Genomic DNA, 16,797 nt, shown 5'->3' with positions numbered 1-16,797 from the left:
CTAGTATAAGAAGTAGCTTTCTCGACTAATGTGCCCCACTTGGCCATGGAACTTGAATTCAGTAAAAAAAGAAGAAAAAAAGAAAACTTATTTGAAATAGATTTGTCTTATAGAGTCAATATTCAAAAAGTCTTCTTAGGCACAAAGTCTTGTCATCACTTATTAAATCTCATTTATCTCTTTTTTTTTTTAAACATCTACGCTTCCAACACGGCTGCAAGCAACCACTAATTAGAGTTGGAAGTTACTGGAAGAGAAAAGATGAAGATTTAGAGCAAGATAACGATTGACGGACGACTTAAAGAATTGCAAATTTTATGAATCAGGAAAGCAAGATAAAGGAAGCAAATTCCAAAGAGCTGATGTTCGAGGAAAAAAACTAGACGAATAAGCGTTTTTGCAGCACTTAGGAACAGTCACAGAAAAAGGATGAGACTTAATTTAATGACGAGTAACACAAGAATGAATTTAGTAGATGGCACAAGAGACGCTAGCTCTTTACAGCAGTGCTCATTATAGTTTTGTAGAAAAGAGAAAGAGAAGCAACATTACGACGATGTGATAATGGTTGGAGGTTGGCTGCAAGACCAGGTCCAACTATGTTTACTATGCGTTTTTGCACCTTGTCTAAAAGAGAAAGGGCATCATTAGAAGATCCGTCCCAGATATGGCAACAGTATTCCATACAAGGCCGGATTTGAGATTTACAGAGATAGAGAATAGAATCCGGAATAAGAAAGTGCTGAGCTTGATAAATTGATGCAATCATAGCAGATGCTAATTTTGCAACGGATTTGATATATATGGTTTCCAAGAAAGATTGGAAGTAAGAGTTAATCCTAGAAAAGTAGATGACTCATTGAGTACATTACCGTGCATAAATATATGAAAATTTAACCTAATATTATTATATCTTTTTCCTTTATAAAATTGACATTCAAAATTAAAAATGAAGGTTGTTAATGTTCTTTTGTTTGTGTTTGTTTAAAAACATTAAGAGTTGCAAAGGCTCCATAACTTAAATTCTCATTGTTACTGAGTTTTTAGATTTTTTATTTCGACGCAAATTGTTTTTTGTATGCATATTTTTTTTAAATAAATTAAAAACTACTTTACTTCACTTGTTCTTTGGCATGTCTTGAATTATGGCTAATTACAAGCTAAAAAATAATAATTTTAGTTAAGGATTGTTTATAAATTACCTAACGCAAACTTTCACAATAAACAAAACAGAAAAGATCAAAGGTTTTTCCTCACAGTCTTAATTTAAATAAAAATTAGTTAGCGCATTAAGTTTGATGAAAATCGCCGCGTAAAAGAGATTAATATTCCCTACTTCTGTTTTTTAAATACATTTTGCGTTGCGAAATTTATGGACAATCCCTAAAAAAAAAAATGATTATACAGCAACTTCGGCGTTATCGCTAGAGCATGCTTCAAATCCTAGGTCTTTTGCTTTAGAAGCAAGAGACCTAGGGCTTGAACTAGAACTTCCTAGTTAAATACTTTTCTGATGTACTCCGTGACAAACCGTTACGTCTTCTTGGGGCACCTAAAAAAAAATTTATAAAATTTATAAAAGTTCTTAAAAAATTTCTCCTTTAATTTAATGTGCTTTTAAAATTCAAATTCTTCTTTTAGTTAAATTTGAGCTAAATATACGGCCTAAATTCGTCTCTCAGTTAAATTCGGTGTACGCATATGATCTAAATTGGTCTTTCATTTAAATTCGAGTCTTAAAAAATCGAATTCGCCAGTCCTTAATTTGTTCTATAGCGGTTGTATTACAAAAAACTGCGCGAAATGGACTTTGTAAACCTCAACATTGTACTGTTCCAACAGTGAGAAAATGCTTAAACTCATTATAGTGTTTAATAAAAATAAATTGCAGAACAGTGTATGAAGAGGGATATTACGACACGTTGGAATGATACATTGTGGTAGTCTATTATTGTCTAAAAAATTAACAAACCCTTTGGTTCACCTTTAAGGTTTTTAAATCTTTGCTTGTTTATAACCAAAATAATAACTGCCTTACAATCATTACCAAATAATTCACAACTTTTAGATTCTAGAGATTTTAATGCTGAACGACATGAAGAGGCAACTATGTCAAGAGAGTGCAAATGACAGTTTAGCTCATTTAGGTTTTTGCCCCAGGTTTCGCAAGTTTTGGTTATAGTAAGATGGTTTACTACAACTCTGTCTGAATGTGTGCTGGATATGTTTGAGATAAACAAACTACAACATTCCTCAAAGGAGAGCAAGTGAAAATCTTAATAAATTGATGCCATATGATTAACTGCCCTACATATATGGTTTTCATAATCATCAGCTGTTTTCCCTGGTATCTGGTCTGGAAAAATGGCCTGACATTTTATTCTTTGATGTTAAATGTACTGTGTTAATATGAATACCTTCTTGAATGGTGGCATCAACTCAAGAGTAAGATTGCCATTATTGATAGCTCACTCTGCTGTTTGCAAGTCTAATATACTGCCAAGTTCACGAGCTATTTCCTTAACACTGCTGTGCTAGGAAATAAAAAAATTCAACACCCAAATATTGTACAATTTTTTCAAATGGGAATAGGATGTTACTTGTTGGGACATTAGACAATAACATGCTATAGATTATCATCCTAGTTTGTAATGTATAAGTCTTATTGTCACCATACCTAAATGCAACTGTACAATAGCCCTTCTCATTTTGGGTCATATTATTTTCTAAGCTAGCAATTGCAATTTTATTTCCTCCAATAACAGTATTATGTTGGAGCATTACTTGCCTTAACTTTTCTCTCTCTTTAATTTTTCTTGCCAATCCTGTAATTATAAGACTGCGAATACATCTACTGTAGTAATATATTTTTAACTTTTGCTTCAGATCTCTAGCCTTTGCTTTTAAAGCTTTTATAATTTCTTCTTTTCTTTTAACACTTTGCCTTAAAACTTTTATTTGATACAGGATGCTCTTTAATTTAACATGCATAAAATCTTATTCCGATATTTTCTAGAAGAATTAGTAAACGTTGAAGAATCTAAAAATCTTTTTTTCAATATTTTTTTCTCCGGTGTAAGTTTTTCTCTTAAAGACCTACTTTGTGAGTCTGAAATAATACTTGTGAAAGCTAAAAGTTTTAAATGTCAGTAACTTTTGCCTTTCTCAATCTCCAACACAAATAGTCAACTTTCTAACTCGTTTTTCAGACAATTTGAATCATTTACCTTCTCTACTCGACTTGTGTCTTGTTTCTAATCCTAGTCAGTGCTCAATTATCCACATATGCCCTTAGGTGTTTCTTGTCACAGTTCGATATCTTTAAAACCATTATCTCATTCTTCTTCATCACCAGAATTCCCTTATCATCGTACTTCTTACAGCTACCTTAAAGCTGACTGGGGCTTATTCAGTGTTTTTATCCGTGAAGGCCCTTGGGTTGAAATCTTTCATCTTCGTGCTAACAAATATGCTTCTTATGTAACATTTTGGATTGGATGGAATCTTTTATTCCCTCTCGACGACTCCAAATAAGTCTGACCTAACTCACCTAAAGAGAAGCTGAATTGTTTGCTAAGAACTTTTCATCAATCTCAACTCTTGATTCCATTAATCACACCCTATCTAATACAGCCGACAAAAAGGTTGATTCATTGCTTGACATTCGTATGACTCCAGCTTCTGATTCTAAAGTGATAAGACTCTTCAACAGCTTGTGGTCAGGAGAACATACCTGTTACAGTCTTGGAGAAGTGTTCTCTGGAGCTGTTGTTTATACTTTCAATACTATTTAACAAGTGCTTTTTTTTTTTTCCAGTCTACTGGAAAGCAGTGTCTGTCGTCCCTATTTTCAAAAACTCTGGAAAGCGATCTGACTCGTCTAACTACCGTCCCATTAGCCTTCAGGGTTCTGACCCTGACCTTTTAAAAAATATAAACTTATAAACCAAATTAAATAAATTATTTAATCGGAATACTTTCACACTTAACCGTCACATGATTTTTTCAGGAAGTTATTTTAATGCTATCCTGAAAAAATCTTTTTTTGCAAACGTTTTATGCTTTTTGATAGTGTTAAAGTTTAAAATTTTTAAACGTTAGAGTTTATATCCTTACGTTTAAAAATCTTTAAAGTTTAAGATTTTCTCAGTATATTAAGGAAATAACTTTTTCAAGAAATTTATTTTTTATATCATTAGTGCAAGACCGTAGACAACTTTTTCTTGATGTTTGAGTTAAGCAACTTTAAAACATGAAAAAAACTCCATATTTAAGTATGTTCAATAATCTTCTGTTGATCGGTTTTTATGACCTTATAAAGTTTACAGCCCCCTCAATTTGAGGGGGGTGTAAATTTTATAAGGTCATAAAAACCGAACAACAAGAGATAATTGAATCAAATTTGAAATTCATCGATGAATATAAATTAGGTTTACGATTGAAAAAAAAAACAAATTTAACTTATTGCCCTCCTAATTGGGGCTGGGGAGGCCAACGTTTTAGGGTTTTTGTTGTTCCCAATCTCTAATCACCGCAATTTTTTGCATAGCATCCTAATTCCTCATATATATGAACATACTTAAATATGGAGTTTTCTTCATGTTTCAAAGTTGCTTTGCTCAAACATAAAAAAAAGTTGTCTACGACCATCTAGTGAATGGGAAAGATATGTTCTACAATATAAATAAAAAGTTTAATTACAAGACATAAAATTTTCATAAAAGTTTTGTGGTATATATTCTAAAATCAGGATTGAGGCAGCATTGGACAGTTTTCATGGGGCACATTTGGACGTAAATGGAGCACATTTAGACTGCGCGTCTCTTAACAATCTTAACAATCTTATCGGCAAATTAAACTATTAAAAATTAAAAAATTAAACAGAACACTTTAAAAAGAAATGCAAGATATTTATAAACAAAAAAAATTGCAGTAAAATATGTTTTTAATAAAACAATAAACTTAAGAGAAGCTGCAAGCGTGTTTGGGTTCTTTAAAAGTACATTAGCTTATAGAATAAAAATACTTAGAAATAACAAAAATTAAAAAAAGTGATAACTTTTCCACAAAATATTATATTTCCACATTCAAACTTAGTTAAATGTAATGAACTTTATTTTTCAACTGGGTTACAAGAAAACTTTTATTCATATTTATTTCAATTCATTTTACATAAACACTCTTTACTTTGTTCTTTTTTTAAAGTGCGTTTATGAGATTGATTGTTGATTGATTAGTATTTTCATAGATTAGTTTGTTTTAATATAATATAGAAGAAAATCATTTAATTGTTTGAGATCTTTATAAGAATAATTGTGCTATTGGTAATAATTCTCTTATTTCTACTGTCGTTTATAATTACTATAATCACTTATTATTGTTTAAAATTACTGGTTAACTAAAAAATGAAATTTTAAGAAACATGTCTTTTATTATATTTTCTAAACTACCCCAATGTCGTCCAGTGAGTAGGTTCGTTTTTTTTTTTTTAAATACAACAACAGTTTTTTTGATCAAGCTAGGCTTTGCTGTTTTTCTTAAGAATTAATAACTAAATTATCTTTTTCAACGAAAATTTTAACATTTTGTCAAATAGCACAAAAGCTGTGGTATTTTTTTCAAAAAGCGTCCTAATGCATCCCCTTATCCCCCATTTATTATTTACATTTTTTAAAATAGTATTTAAGCAGAAGATAGCACAGCTTGTGCTGTAACAGATATTGAAACATCAAGCAAAATATACTCTAAAAAACAACACAGCTGGTATTGTCATACGAAAACAATTGGCGAAAAACATTAAAAAATGGCAAGTAAAATAACCATTGAAAAAAGTTTTCTTTCGAGCTGTAAAGATGAAGAATTTTTGTTTGGTTGCTCTTTTTGTAGTTGTTAAATACAAGTCAAGTTTGAAAATTGTCATGGTAAGTTAGCTCATTTTGCTCAACAAATTTTATTATTATAAAGAAAATAATTTTGATTTTATGAATTATTTTTTAATGTTAGATCATTTTCCTGGTGTCCTTCACATTAAAAAAAGGTTATTATTTCAAAGCAAAATTCGGTGCGAGTTTTAGCAAAGAACTCGGCCAGCCAATACACGCTAAAATACTTTATTAAAGAAAGTTGCATTTTTATGGGTACCGATTCCTTGCATTGGGTATCGATTCCTTGCATTTATTATTAGACATTATTAGTAAACTTGGATCATGGTAAAATATTTTTTGTTTTTGTTTTGTTTTAACACAAGATACGTATACTGTTTTGCAGAATCAATTTTAGCTCTAAGTATGTTTTTAATGTTGAATTAAATTGAAGGAAGTGGCAGTTAAAAAAACTAAAAAAACTTTGAAGGAAGTGGCAGTATTATTAAAACTACCAGCATTCTTGATTTTGAATAAATTTTGTCATTATTTTAATGATAAGTATTTATGATTTGTGATTGTGTGATAAGTTTTTGAACAATAAATTTTTATTTGTCAGTTTCTTACAGTGCTATTTACAATTTCTTAATTTAGCGAATACGAGTTAACATGCAACAAGCTTAAGAGATAAGCTGCTGTAGACAAGCTACCTTGCCATGCCCAACACTAATTGGAACCTTAGCTAAGGAAGTTAATGTGCAAGCTCCTGAGATTTTATCAGTTGCTCAGAAAATTGGAACTGTAAATATTTTTGATTTTTCGTTTCTTTATTAATATAATTTCATTTTTTAAAGATAAATGAGCCTTTATTTCATTAAAAAAATATGAATTTATTTTAGTATTAAGAGCTCTTATAACTTTAAAGTAATAAGAGATCATAACAGGAACAAAATGCGTTCAAGTTAGAGGTCTTCCAGTGCAATTTTTATGTATACATTTAAGATAGGCCTCAAAATAACCAATATTAGGTGGAAACAATTCAAATAATTTTGTTTTAATTACATTTTATAAATACAGTCCGCGCCAAACGAATAGCACATCATATAGTAATAACGAATATCACATGCAATAACTTAGTAATAAAAAATAGGTGTATGAATTTATTAAATTTAACACAATAACTAATACATATTCAATACAATTTAACACAAGAAATAAAATACAATAAAATGGACAATGTTGTCTTTGTTTTTGTTTAAAACATGTAAAAAATGAAAAATACATTGTGTACCCAACTAATAGCACACACACCATTTCAGCAGGTTTTAGAGAATAATATGACGTAGAAACGTACCTAATAGTCAATATTTTTACCTTTCTTCATAATAACCTGAATAAAAGCTTACCCATGGAGGAAATGAGCGTTTTAAGCAAAGATTGGGGGATTTTGTTCCATTCCATCTGGATGGCCATTTTCAGTTGCATGACATTACTGTATTGTTTTCCACTTGCATACACGTAACGAGACAAGAAACCCCAAATATTTTCAATTGGATTCAAGTCGGGTGACAGCCCTGGATGATAACTGGATGTTATGTTCCGTTACAAATTCCATCACGGTCTTTGTCGTATGTATTGATGCGTTATCTTGCATAAAGACAAACGTATGTCCATACTTGGCATGCCCATATGGCATTAAGTAATCAGAAAGTGTGATAAATTAGTCTTTTGCTGTTTGTTTCCTTTCTGAAAACTTTAACTCAGATAATCCAGCCTTGGAAAATGCACCCCAAATTACGACACCACAACCACCATTTTGTCTGGACAAGAAAGTCTCGGGCTCTTTTCGTAAGTCGTACCAATAATATTGATTTCCGTCTGCAACATCAAGAATAAATTTCTTTTCATCAGACCAAATAATTGAGCCCCAATCAGGTGGGCAAGACAAATGTTTGTTCGCATACGTCATACGTTTCTCCATGTGATGTTTCTGCATCGCCGTCGTTGATATACGCTTTGCATACCTCAGATGTTTGACTTCATGTAACATTTTTTGTATCGTACGCAATGTCACATAAATATCCAGCTAGATGTGTATCAATCGGGCACTACAACCGGTGTTTGAAGCCACTTGTATTTTATGACACTTGTCACGCTTGGTTAATTTCGAAGCATTTTGGTTGAACTTTGTTTTCAAATATGTATCCGGATTCTTCAAAATCTTCTCGATCACCTTACGACTTCGGTGTATATGTTTCGATATCTCAGACGTTGATATATTGGCAGCCTTAAATGGCTTAATCATAGCAACTTTTTCAGCCTTTAACTTATTCCATGTCCCATAGTAGTCCTCTGTAATACACATGATTAGTTCACATATGATGGCCCTTTAGTCTACATTAATATATGTATCACTTACCTAGCGTTAGCAATTCGTCTGTTGCAGTCAAATGTTAAATGACTTTTTTTTTTTTTTTTGTAATTTATTTTCCAGAATAATATGAACAAGGTAAATTTACAATGAATATATTACTGGTAGGACTTCCAGAAGATCACATGATCTTATCATGAAGCCCTTTACAATCTATATAAAAAAAATTCGTACATTAAAAAATTACATATGCGTTATAATACTCTTCATATGTTAAGCAAGTTTTAACATAACATTTTATAATACAGGTATATAACATTCTCAATATTGAATAATATTATAATATAAAGTATTCAATATATGTTGTATAAATTACATTCTTTATACAGTAAACAAAAATAATGTATTAAATCATATTAACTTGAAATACGAAAAATAAATGAATATATTTTGTGTTGAAAATATTATTTCTTTTAATTTCTTTTTAAAGGAAGAAAAAGACCACTTGAAATAAAAATCAAAATTAGGTAATACTATTTTATTCCAGGAAATGGACCACGATAAGAAATACAAAACTGGTCAATATTTGTTTTGCAAAATGACTTTTGAATATTTTTACGACAACGAAGTTCATATTTGTTTTTGTGTTTCAAATTATAGAGATTTATAAATACACTAGGAGACACATTTTCTTTACATTTAAACATAAAACATAAAATATTAAAAATATTTAGTTCGTATATATTTAAAACTTTCATTTCTATAAGAAGTGGTGTTGAGCTTGAAAAATGATTTGCAAAATTAATTATGCGAGCTGCGTGTTTTTGATGCCGATAGAGAGATTTAAGTTTGATTTTGTGAGCGCTTCCCCATATAATATTAATATAGTTTATTTGGCAATGAATAAATTAATAATATAGTTGAGTTAGTCGGTGTTTGTTTAGTATATATCTAGCTTTATTTAGAACTTCAATGCTTTTAGCAATTTTCTTGGAAATATTATCAATTTTTTGATTCCAAGATAAGTTTTCGTCTATTATGACTCCTAATAATTTTGTAACTATTTTTCTTTTTATGATTGTATTGTCAATTAATAAGTCAGGCAAGATATTTTGGATTTTCTTTTTTTTAGAGATTGGGTAAAAAATTAAAAATTTTGTTTCATCCCTATTCAAAGACAATTTATTTTTTCTAAACCAATATGATATTCTTTTTAGTTCATTATTCATTTTATTAAAAAATATATCTATGTCTTTGTGCGACTGAAATAATTTTCGTATCATCCGCAAAATTTACGGTAGTTAAGTTAGAAGCTTTGTAAAGATGATTTATGTATAATAAAAATAACAGCGGCCCAAGTATGGACCCTTGAGGGATACCACATGTTATATTCGTTATTATTTGCGATGAAGACTCTTTATTATAAACAAATTGTTTGCGATTACATAGGTAGCTTTTGAACCAATTTAGAGTTTTATTTTTTACACCATAGCTCTCTAGCTTTTTAATTAAAATATGATGATTAACAGTATCAAAAGCCTTTGACAAGTCAATGAATATGCCTAGTGTGAATTCAGAATTCTTAAATGAGTCGGCAATACTGCGCGTTACTTGGAGAATTGCGTGTTCAGTAGAATTGTTTTTTTAAAAACCAAATTGATTTTTATAGAGGAGTTTATAATCAATAAGATAAGTGTATATTCTGTTATACATTATTCTTTCTAATATTTTTGAAAAGACTGGTAGAACTGAGATAGCTTGTTATATTGGTTTGATCACCTGTTTTAAAGATTAAAGTTATTTTTGATATTTTCAAACTATCTGGAAAAGATCCTTGAGTAATAGATGCTTCAAAGACTTTGTAGAGGATATCTTTGATCACATTAAAGGAGTCAATTATAATATTTCCATTTATATCATCAGGCCCAATTGCTTTATTCTTTTTTAATGATTTAAATGCTATTTCAAATTCATAATAACTTAGATTTGAAAAATTTATAGTTGAATTTGGTGACGATATAAATTCGTCAACAGAGTTGTTGTCTACATAAGGAATCTTATTTGATAAGTTATGTCCATTGTTGAAAAAAACTTATTGAATTCGGCAGCGATCTAATTTGAATCGGTAACTAATTTATTTTCTACTTTTATAGCATTCGGCATCAAATTTGTGCTTGTTTTATGTTTGCCAGTAATTTCTTTTAAGAAATTACTGGCAAACATAATTACTAGCAATTTCAGTAGTTTCATAAGCAAGTCAGAGTAGTAAATTTGTTTGGCTTTTTTGCGGAGTTTTTCAAATAGATTTTTATAAGCTGTGTAGTTATTTTTATGTTTGTTGAATTATTTTTAAGATATTTAACATAGAGTTTTTGTTTTATTTTTGAGGATTTTTTTATTCCTTTAGTTATTCAAGGACAAGAAATGTCTTTGGCGTTAAGAATAAGTTCTCGTAACGGAAAATTTGACGGAAAAAAAAAAGATTTATAGATGATGTTTATACCTTCATTAAAGTTTATATAGCTCCAGTCTTGATGTAAAAGTTGCTGTTTAAATAAGTTTAGGTTATTGTTGTTATAAATACGTTTTTTTACCGTTACCTTTCTGTGCGTATTTGTTTTGAGGTTAGCGCCTAAGCAGAGAAAAATTGGATAATGATCCGAAACATCCGTTTTTACAATACATTTTTTGAGCGTTATATTGAAACAGCCGTTGAAAAGAACGTTGTCAAATAAGGAGGATGAGAACTCTGTAATTCTGGTGGGTTTATTTATAATAGGTACTGTTCCCGTTTCAAATAAATGGTTATAAAACTTTGTAGTGTTTTGTTTTTCATTGTTCTGGAAACATTCTTGGTTGAAATCCTCTAGTATATAATTTTTTTTCTTTTCTTGACTAGCTTTTTCTATTATATTATGAACAAGATAATTGCTTAGGTACTCAGTTCTTCCAGTTGGTGGCCGATAGCAGCAACTTAGTAAAATATTTTTAAAATTTTTTGTTTAATATTTCAACCGTCAAAACCTCAATATTTTCATCAGAAAAACTCATTTCGCTTCTAATATTATAACCAACGTTTTCTTTTATGTAAGAAAGAACTCCACCTCCACGCCTATTATTATTACGCTCTAAAAACACTGTATTAAGATTAGAGTTTGATTTAAAATCTTCTGTATACCAAGTTTCAGTTAAACAAATAGCGTTAAAAAAATATTCCGTTTGACAAATCATATTTAAAAAAGCTATCAAAATTATTTTTTAAACTTCTGATATTAAGGTGGATAAAATTAAAATAATCACGATTATCATTTTTTAATATGCTTTTAATTCTATCTGGATGAAAGTAAGAGGATTCAAATTTTGATCCATTAATCTCATCAAAATAATTAATATCTGGATCAGATTTATAGTCTAAATTAAAAGTATTGGTTTGAAATAAATTCGATATTTTTTCAAAATCATTCTGATAAGTTGAATCCATTTTGTATGTTTTTGTTATTTCGAAAATATTCAAAAGTTTTTATATGCATCAGTGTATGTATGCACACATAAATGTGTACATATTACATACATATATACTCATATACATAAAAACGTCAAATTTTAACTTTTATTTGATAATCAGATAGTCTTTTTGAAAGACTTGGTGATTAATTTAATATATACCACTTTGGCAAAATTACCTGACGAACGTATTTCTTTGGCTTTGATAAATAATTGCTTACGAATGATGGTTGTTCGTTCACAAAAACCTTCATTGATGTAAATCTTTTCGTTCCATAGTTTTAGCTTTTTGTAATTTCTAGTATATTTTCACGATCTTTATAATCTAGTAATTTAACTACAACAGTTCTTCTTCTTATTTTGCCGTCATCGTTTTCTTTCTTCCACATTTAGTGCGCGCGATCTATATGTATTTCTTCGTTTATATTTAGTTTTTCTTTTATTAGTTTTCTCACTTTCTCCTCGCTGTTTTTTCACGTTTCCCCTACAGTTTCCTCGATTCCTTCAAACCGAAGGTTGTTACGACGACTCCTATCCTCTAACTCTGCCATTTTGTCTTTAAGATATTTGTTTTCAAGATTTGTTGCTTTTTGTTTAAAATTGTGTTGTGATAATATTTTATTTTTATTGTAGTTTAATGTTTCTTCCATTGTTTCATATTTATCGCTTAGGAATTGAATAGCAGAATTAGTTTGATCTAGTTCTTTTTTTAACTGTTTGTTCTCATCTTTTATAATTAAAAAGTCATTTTCTAGCTATGAAAGCGTTCATTGAATATTTTAATAGTGTTTTCGTGCATATCCAATAATTCTTTAACTTGAGATGGAGTAAAATTTTTAGCCATTTTATTTTAGTATATAATAATAATGATTGACTTGATAATAGTAGACTTAAAAAAATAAAAGTAATCTGACAACGTGCTAAATTTGGCTGCCCTCTTTTCTCAATGACTGACGTGTGCTATCCGTTTGTCACCAGAAAATATCGTATGGTCGACCATATTTTAACGCGGGAAAATATTTGGCGCCAAAGACGATATGTTTTTTAGTACTTCTCTGATTATGACTATGTTTAGATATTTTAATGTTTAAACTGAATAAAATATATTATATTTAAAGCATGCGCTATTTGTTTGGCGCGGACTGTATATGTAGATTTTTTCATCAGATATATATGTAAGATAGGCCAGTACTTTTATTCTTTACTTTGGTTAAAAAGTTTCTCCTTAAAAAAAAAAAACACTATACAAACACCTAATACATTTAATGAATTTAAATATAGAGTAAGAATTATATAATACAGGTCCGTAGTAACCGAGGGAGGCAGCAGGGTAGGGGGGGCAGCAATAGGGTAAGAATTATATAAAAACAGTAAAAATGTGATTTTTAAGAGAGTGTAATAAAAACCTTGGAGTTGAATCTCTTATTACACCAAACTATTTTTTAAGAACTACTATTAAAAAAAATAGGGTAAAACTTACGAGCATCAACGCAACAAGTTACTTAAAATGATAACAACTTCATTTCCAGACAAAAAAATTTGTTAATTATCCTATTAATTACGTTTGTATGTACTATTTATTTCAACTTATGTATTATACAACTAACAAAAATTTTATGTAAAAAATCTAGACTAGATATTAAAACTTCATGTAAAAGACCTTATAAATATTAATTCTGAAGAAATATACAAATATACTTTATTATTTATTAAGCTATAAATATATAAACCTTTTAAATTAATATAATTGAAAACTTTTGACGAGCTATCTTGAATAAAATTATAAGTAATATGTTATGTGCAAGTTTGAAGCTTAATAAGCTAAAAATATAAAAATTTCTGAAACCAGCAGTCATGAAACCAGCAGTCATGAAATTGAAATAATGAAACTGTAACCAGCAGTCTAGAATTGAAAAGTACAAAACTAATCAATCAACCGAGAGAAAGAATGCGTTTAAATGTTATCGCAAACGTTGAATGTTTATGCTGTTCCAGCTGCTTGTCTTTCTCGTTGTTCTCTAATTCTGACATAAGTTGGTTCCTCTAATGTTTCCTTAGCTCTGATAGTTTTCGGGTGATTTGGACCAAGCACCTGATTTTTTAAAAATATAAATCAGTTTTTATATTATTATAATCATTGAAACAATTACATCGTTATCATTAAAATATTTTATATATATATATATATATATATATATATATATATATATATATATATATATATATATATATATATATATATAATGAAAATAAACCTCAGATGTAGCTTTGTCCCACTTCACGAAATAGTCGTATGCTTCATTAAATTGTCGATCATCTTCATAAAGAATTCCAATGTTGAGACACAATCGAACATAAAGCATGTGACTTTCACCATACGCTTTCATGCAAAGTTCCAATGACTTCATCAATTGCTATAGTAATCAGATATTGTTTAATCTCTAACATATTTATTGCGCAACAAAATTCAGAGTTAAAAAAATAAAAATACATAGCTTAAATTTTGTCAAAATGCAATACTGGTAAAACAAAAAACGGATTTACTTAAATAGTGCTGAAACTGGAATAATATCGAAAATTATACTACTGAATCAATCGTTTGCGCATATATAACTTGAATAGAGTCAGTAGAATGTACACCATTTAACTGACAAATATGGGTGAGATCAGGTGCTAATTTCTTGGATTTAGTTTTAATTTAAGTTATCGACATTTGTTTACTTTTTTAATAACACTTTAAAAAAGAAATTTTTAAAGTTAATTCACTAATTTTGTATAGATCTAAACGCTGATTTAGATTTAGCCACACTCAATACATAAAAATAGACGGGGAGAAATATACATACTTTAATTTACTGATTTGTGAACAGATTTTATTGACGTATAAAAGAGATCAAACTGACAAAACAGCATATAAAAGAAATATTTACTTTTTAATCATTTTTCTTTAAAAAGCAACAACAAAAAACACAATTATCACATAATTATCAGGGGTAATTTATATAAATATATTTAGATTAATGTCTTTGATAAATTATAGGAAGATCAAGAGTAAATTGTTTTTACCAAACTCAAGACCTTCACAAGACTTCAGAGGAGTGCGGAGAAGACTGCTCAGTTTTTTATTTGAAATTCTTTTTCAACCCTAAACTCAAAAACATGTTGCTATACACTAGAGTGCTGTGAGGAGAAACAGATTGAGCACGGTTCTTTCAGAATTTAACCAGAAATCTCTTGATTGTGAGTTTACTATTCTACCACTAGTTTATTACCATATTTGTGTAAACATGGTGTAAAATTCCACTATAAAAATTGTTAAAAACAATCCCAGTGCAAAAACCAAAGTGAAAATTATATTCAACTCAATAAAGTAAAGATCCTGCATTTTTATTCTTAAGTCTTATCCAATTTCATGTCTTACCTTCATTCGTAAGTTTTATCTTTGACCTCAATTTTTACAATTAAAATCTTTTAACAATTTTTATTTTAAAGTAATAACCAAACTTCAACTCGTCAATTTTAAAATGTATTTAAGATTACTAACAATTACTTTCCAAGCTGGCAAATAAACAAAGCTAACGAAGTAATGATGAATAATGCTTATAGTAATAATCAAAGGTGACAAGATAATGATGAAGTAATAAAGTATAACGAAGAAAATTATAGAAAAATAATAAACATGATAAAATAAAGTGACCAATAAAAATTAATAAATATGATAAAATTATGACAAAGGATTAAGCAGATAAAGAATGGCAATGAAAACAAAGAATAATTAAGACAATAAAAAAGAATAATTAAGACAATAAAAAAGAATAATTAAGACAATAAAAAAGAATAATTAAGACAAAAAAGATAATAAACTATGATAATACCAAAAATCATAATGAAGTATTTTTTCTCTTCATTATACTAATGTCATCATTATTTGCAGAATGATAAAGAGAAAAGACAATATAAACCACACATACATTGCTGTTTAGAGGACTAGGAAGACTGGGCTCTAAAAGCTCAAAAGAATAACCAACATTTAAAATATTTTAAATAAGAAAGACAATAAAAATTTGCATTTCATACTTTATGCTTCACTCAAAACTTCTTTCTGCTGCTTAAGTCATAATATTTCTTGATTCAACATCATTTTCTATTCTTTTTGTTTGTAATTTTCTATTTTCCTCTATATTTAATATTTCAACAAGGTGTTACAAACCGCCTTTATTATTTCATTTATGACTTCTACTAGATGAGCCTTCAATTTGTTAAATATCATGAAATCATTGATAGTTCACAAAAAACAAGTGACTTTTCTTTCATGTTTTCACTAAGTAAATTACTGTTTATAGTGAAGCCCCTCTCAACTAATGCTTGACCATGATCTAACATATCAAGACTTTTGACATAACCTTGTACTTTATACCAACTACAATGGTTTCAAAATTGATCTAAAAAATATCCAGTGTGAAATTTTTTTAAATTCTGGTAAAATATTAGATTTTTTTCTAAGAACTTCGAGAATTGTGTGAAAGCAAGACCACATTTATTTGAAGAGATATGCAAGCAGAAAAAAAAATTAGATGAAGTACAGATTTCATCTGTAGCAGAAGATCAGCTTTTTTTGATAGGATTGACTCTGGACTGATGTAGCTAGTTGCTTCCAGAAAAGAAGATCAATTTAAACTTGCTTCAAATAATTTTTAAGAATTCAAATAAATATAAATCTACAATCTTTCATGAATCTTTTGGTCACATTTTGAGATAACACACCTTTACTCTGTTAATTCCATAATGTTCTTCAGATTCTACAGCAAATCCAATTGTCATTAAGCTTTTTATTTTAGAAGGGTCTTCTGGAAAATAAAATTACTATATTCTTTAAATGATCAACAAACAATTTTTTATTGACTTTATTTATGCTTTCACAGAATAAAATTTTTAATCATCTGACTTAAAGTGTTAATTTTAAGTGCTAGTATTTTACATGATAAAATGCAAAAATTATCATTAAAATAGCCTCAAATATAATTGCAAAAAATGTTAATAAAATTAAAGAAACCCCTCAAG

At 28.9% G+C, this 16,797-nt stretch overlaps 1 protein-coding gene across 1 annotated transcript in view; it reads right to left on the bottom strand.

Moving 5' to 3' along the window:
• Nucleotides 1-13,258: 13,258 nt before the first annotated feature.
• Nucleotides 13,259-16,797, bottom strand: part of LOC136071889 (TPR repeat-containing protein DDB_G0287407-like) — a 43,030-nt gene continuing 39,491 nt past the window's right edge. The window contains 2 exon segments of the mRNA XM_065797509.1: nucleotides 13,259-13,828; nucleotides 13,992-14,150. Coding sequence (XP_065653581.1) covers nucleotides 13,718-13,828; nucleotides 13,992-14,150 — 270 coding nt within the window. The 3' untranslated portion in view covers nucleotides 13,259-13,717.

The sequence above is a fragment of the Hydra vulgaris genome, chromosome 05, assembly GCF_038396675.1.
Source record: "Hydra vulgaris chromosome 05, alternate assembly HydraT2T_AEP".
Lineage (NCBI taxonomy): Eukaryota > Metazoa > Cnidaria > Hydrozoa > Anthoathecata > Hydridae > Hydra > Hydra vulgaris.
The sequence above is the reverse complement of the archived record's forward strand: the minus strand, read 5'-3'. Positions and strand labels throughout refer to the sequence as shown.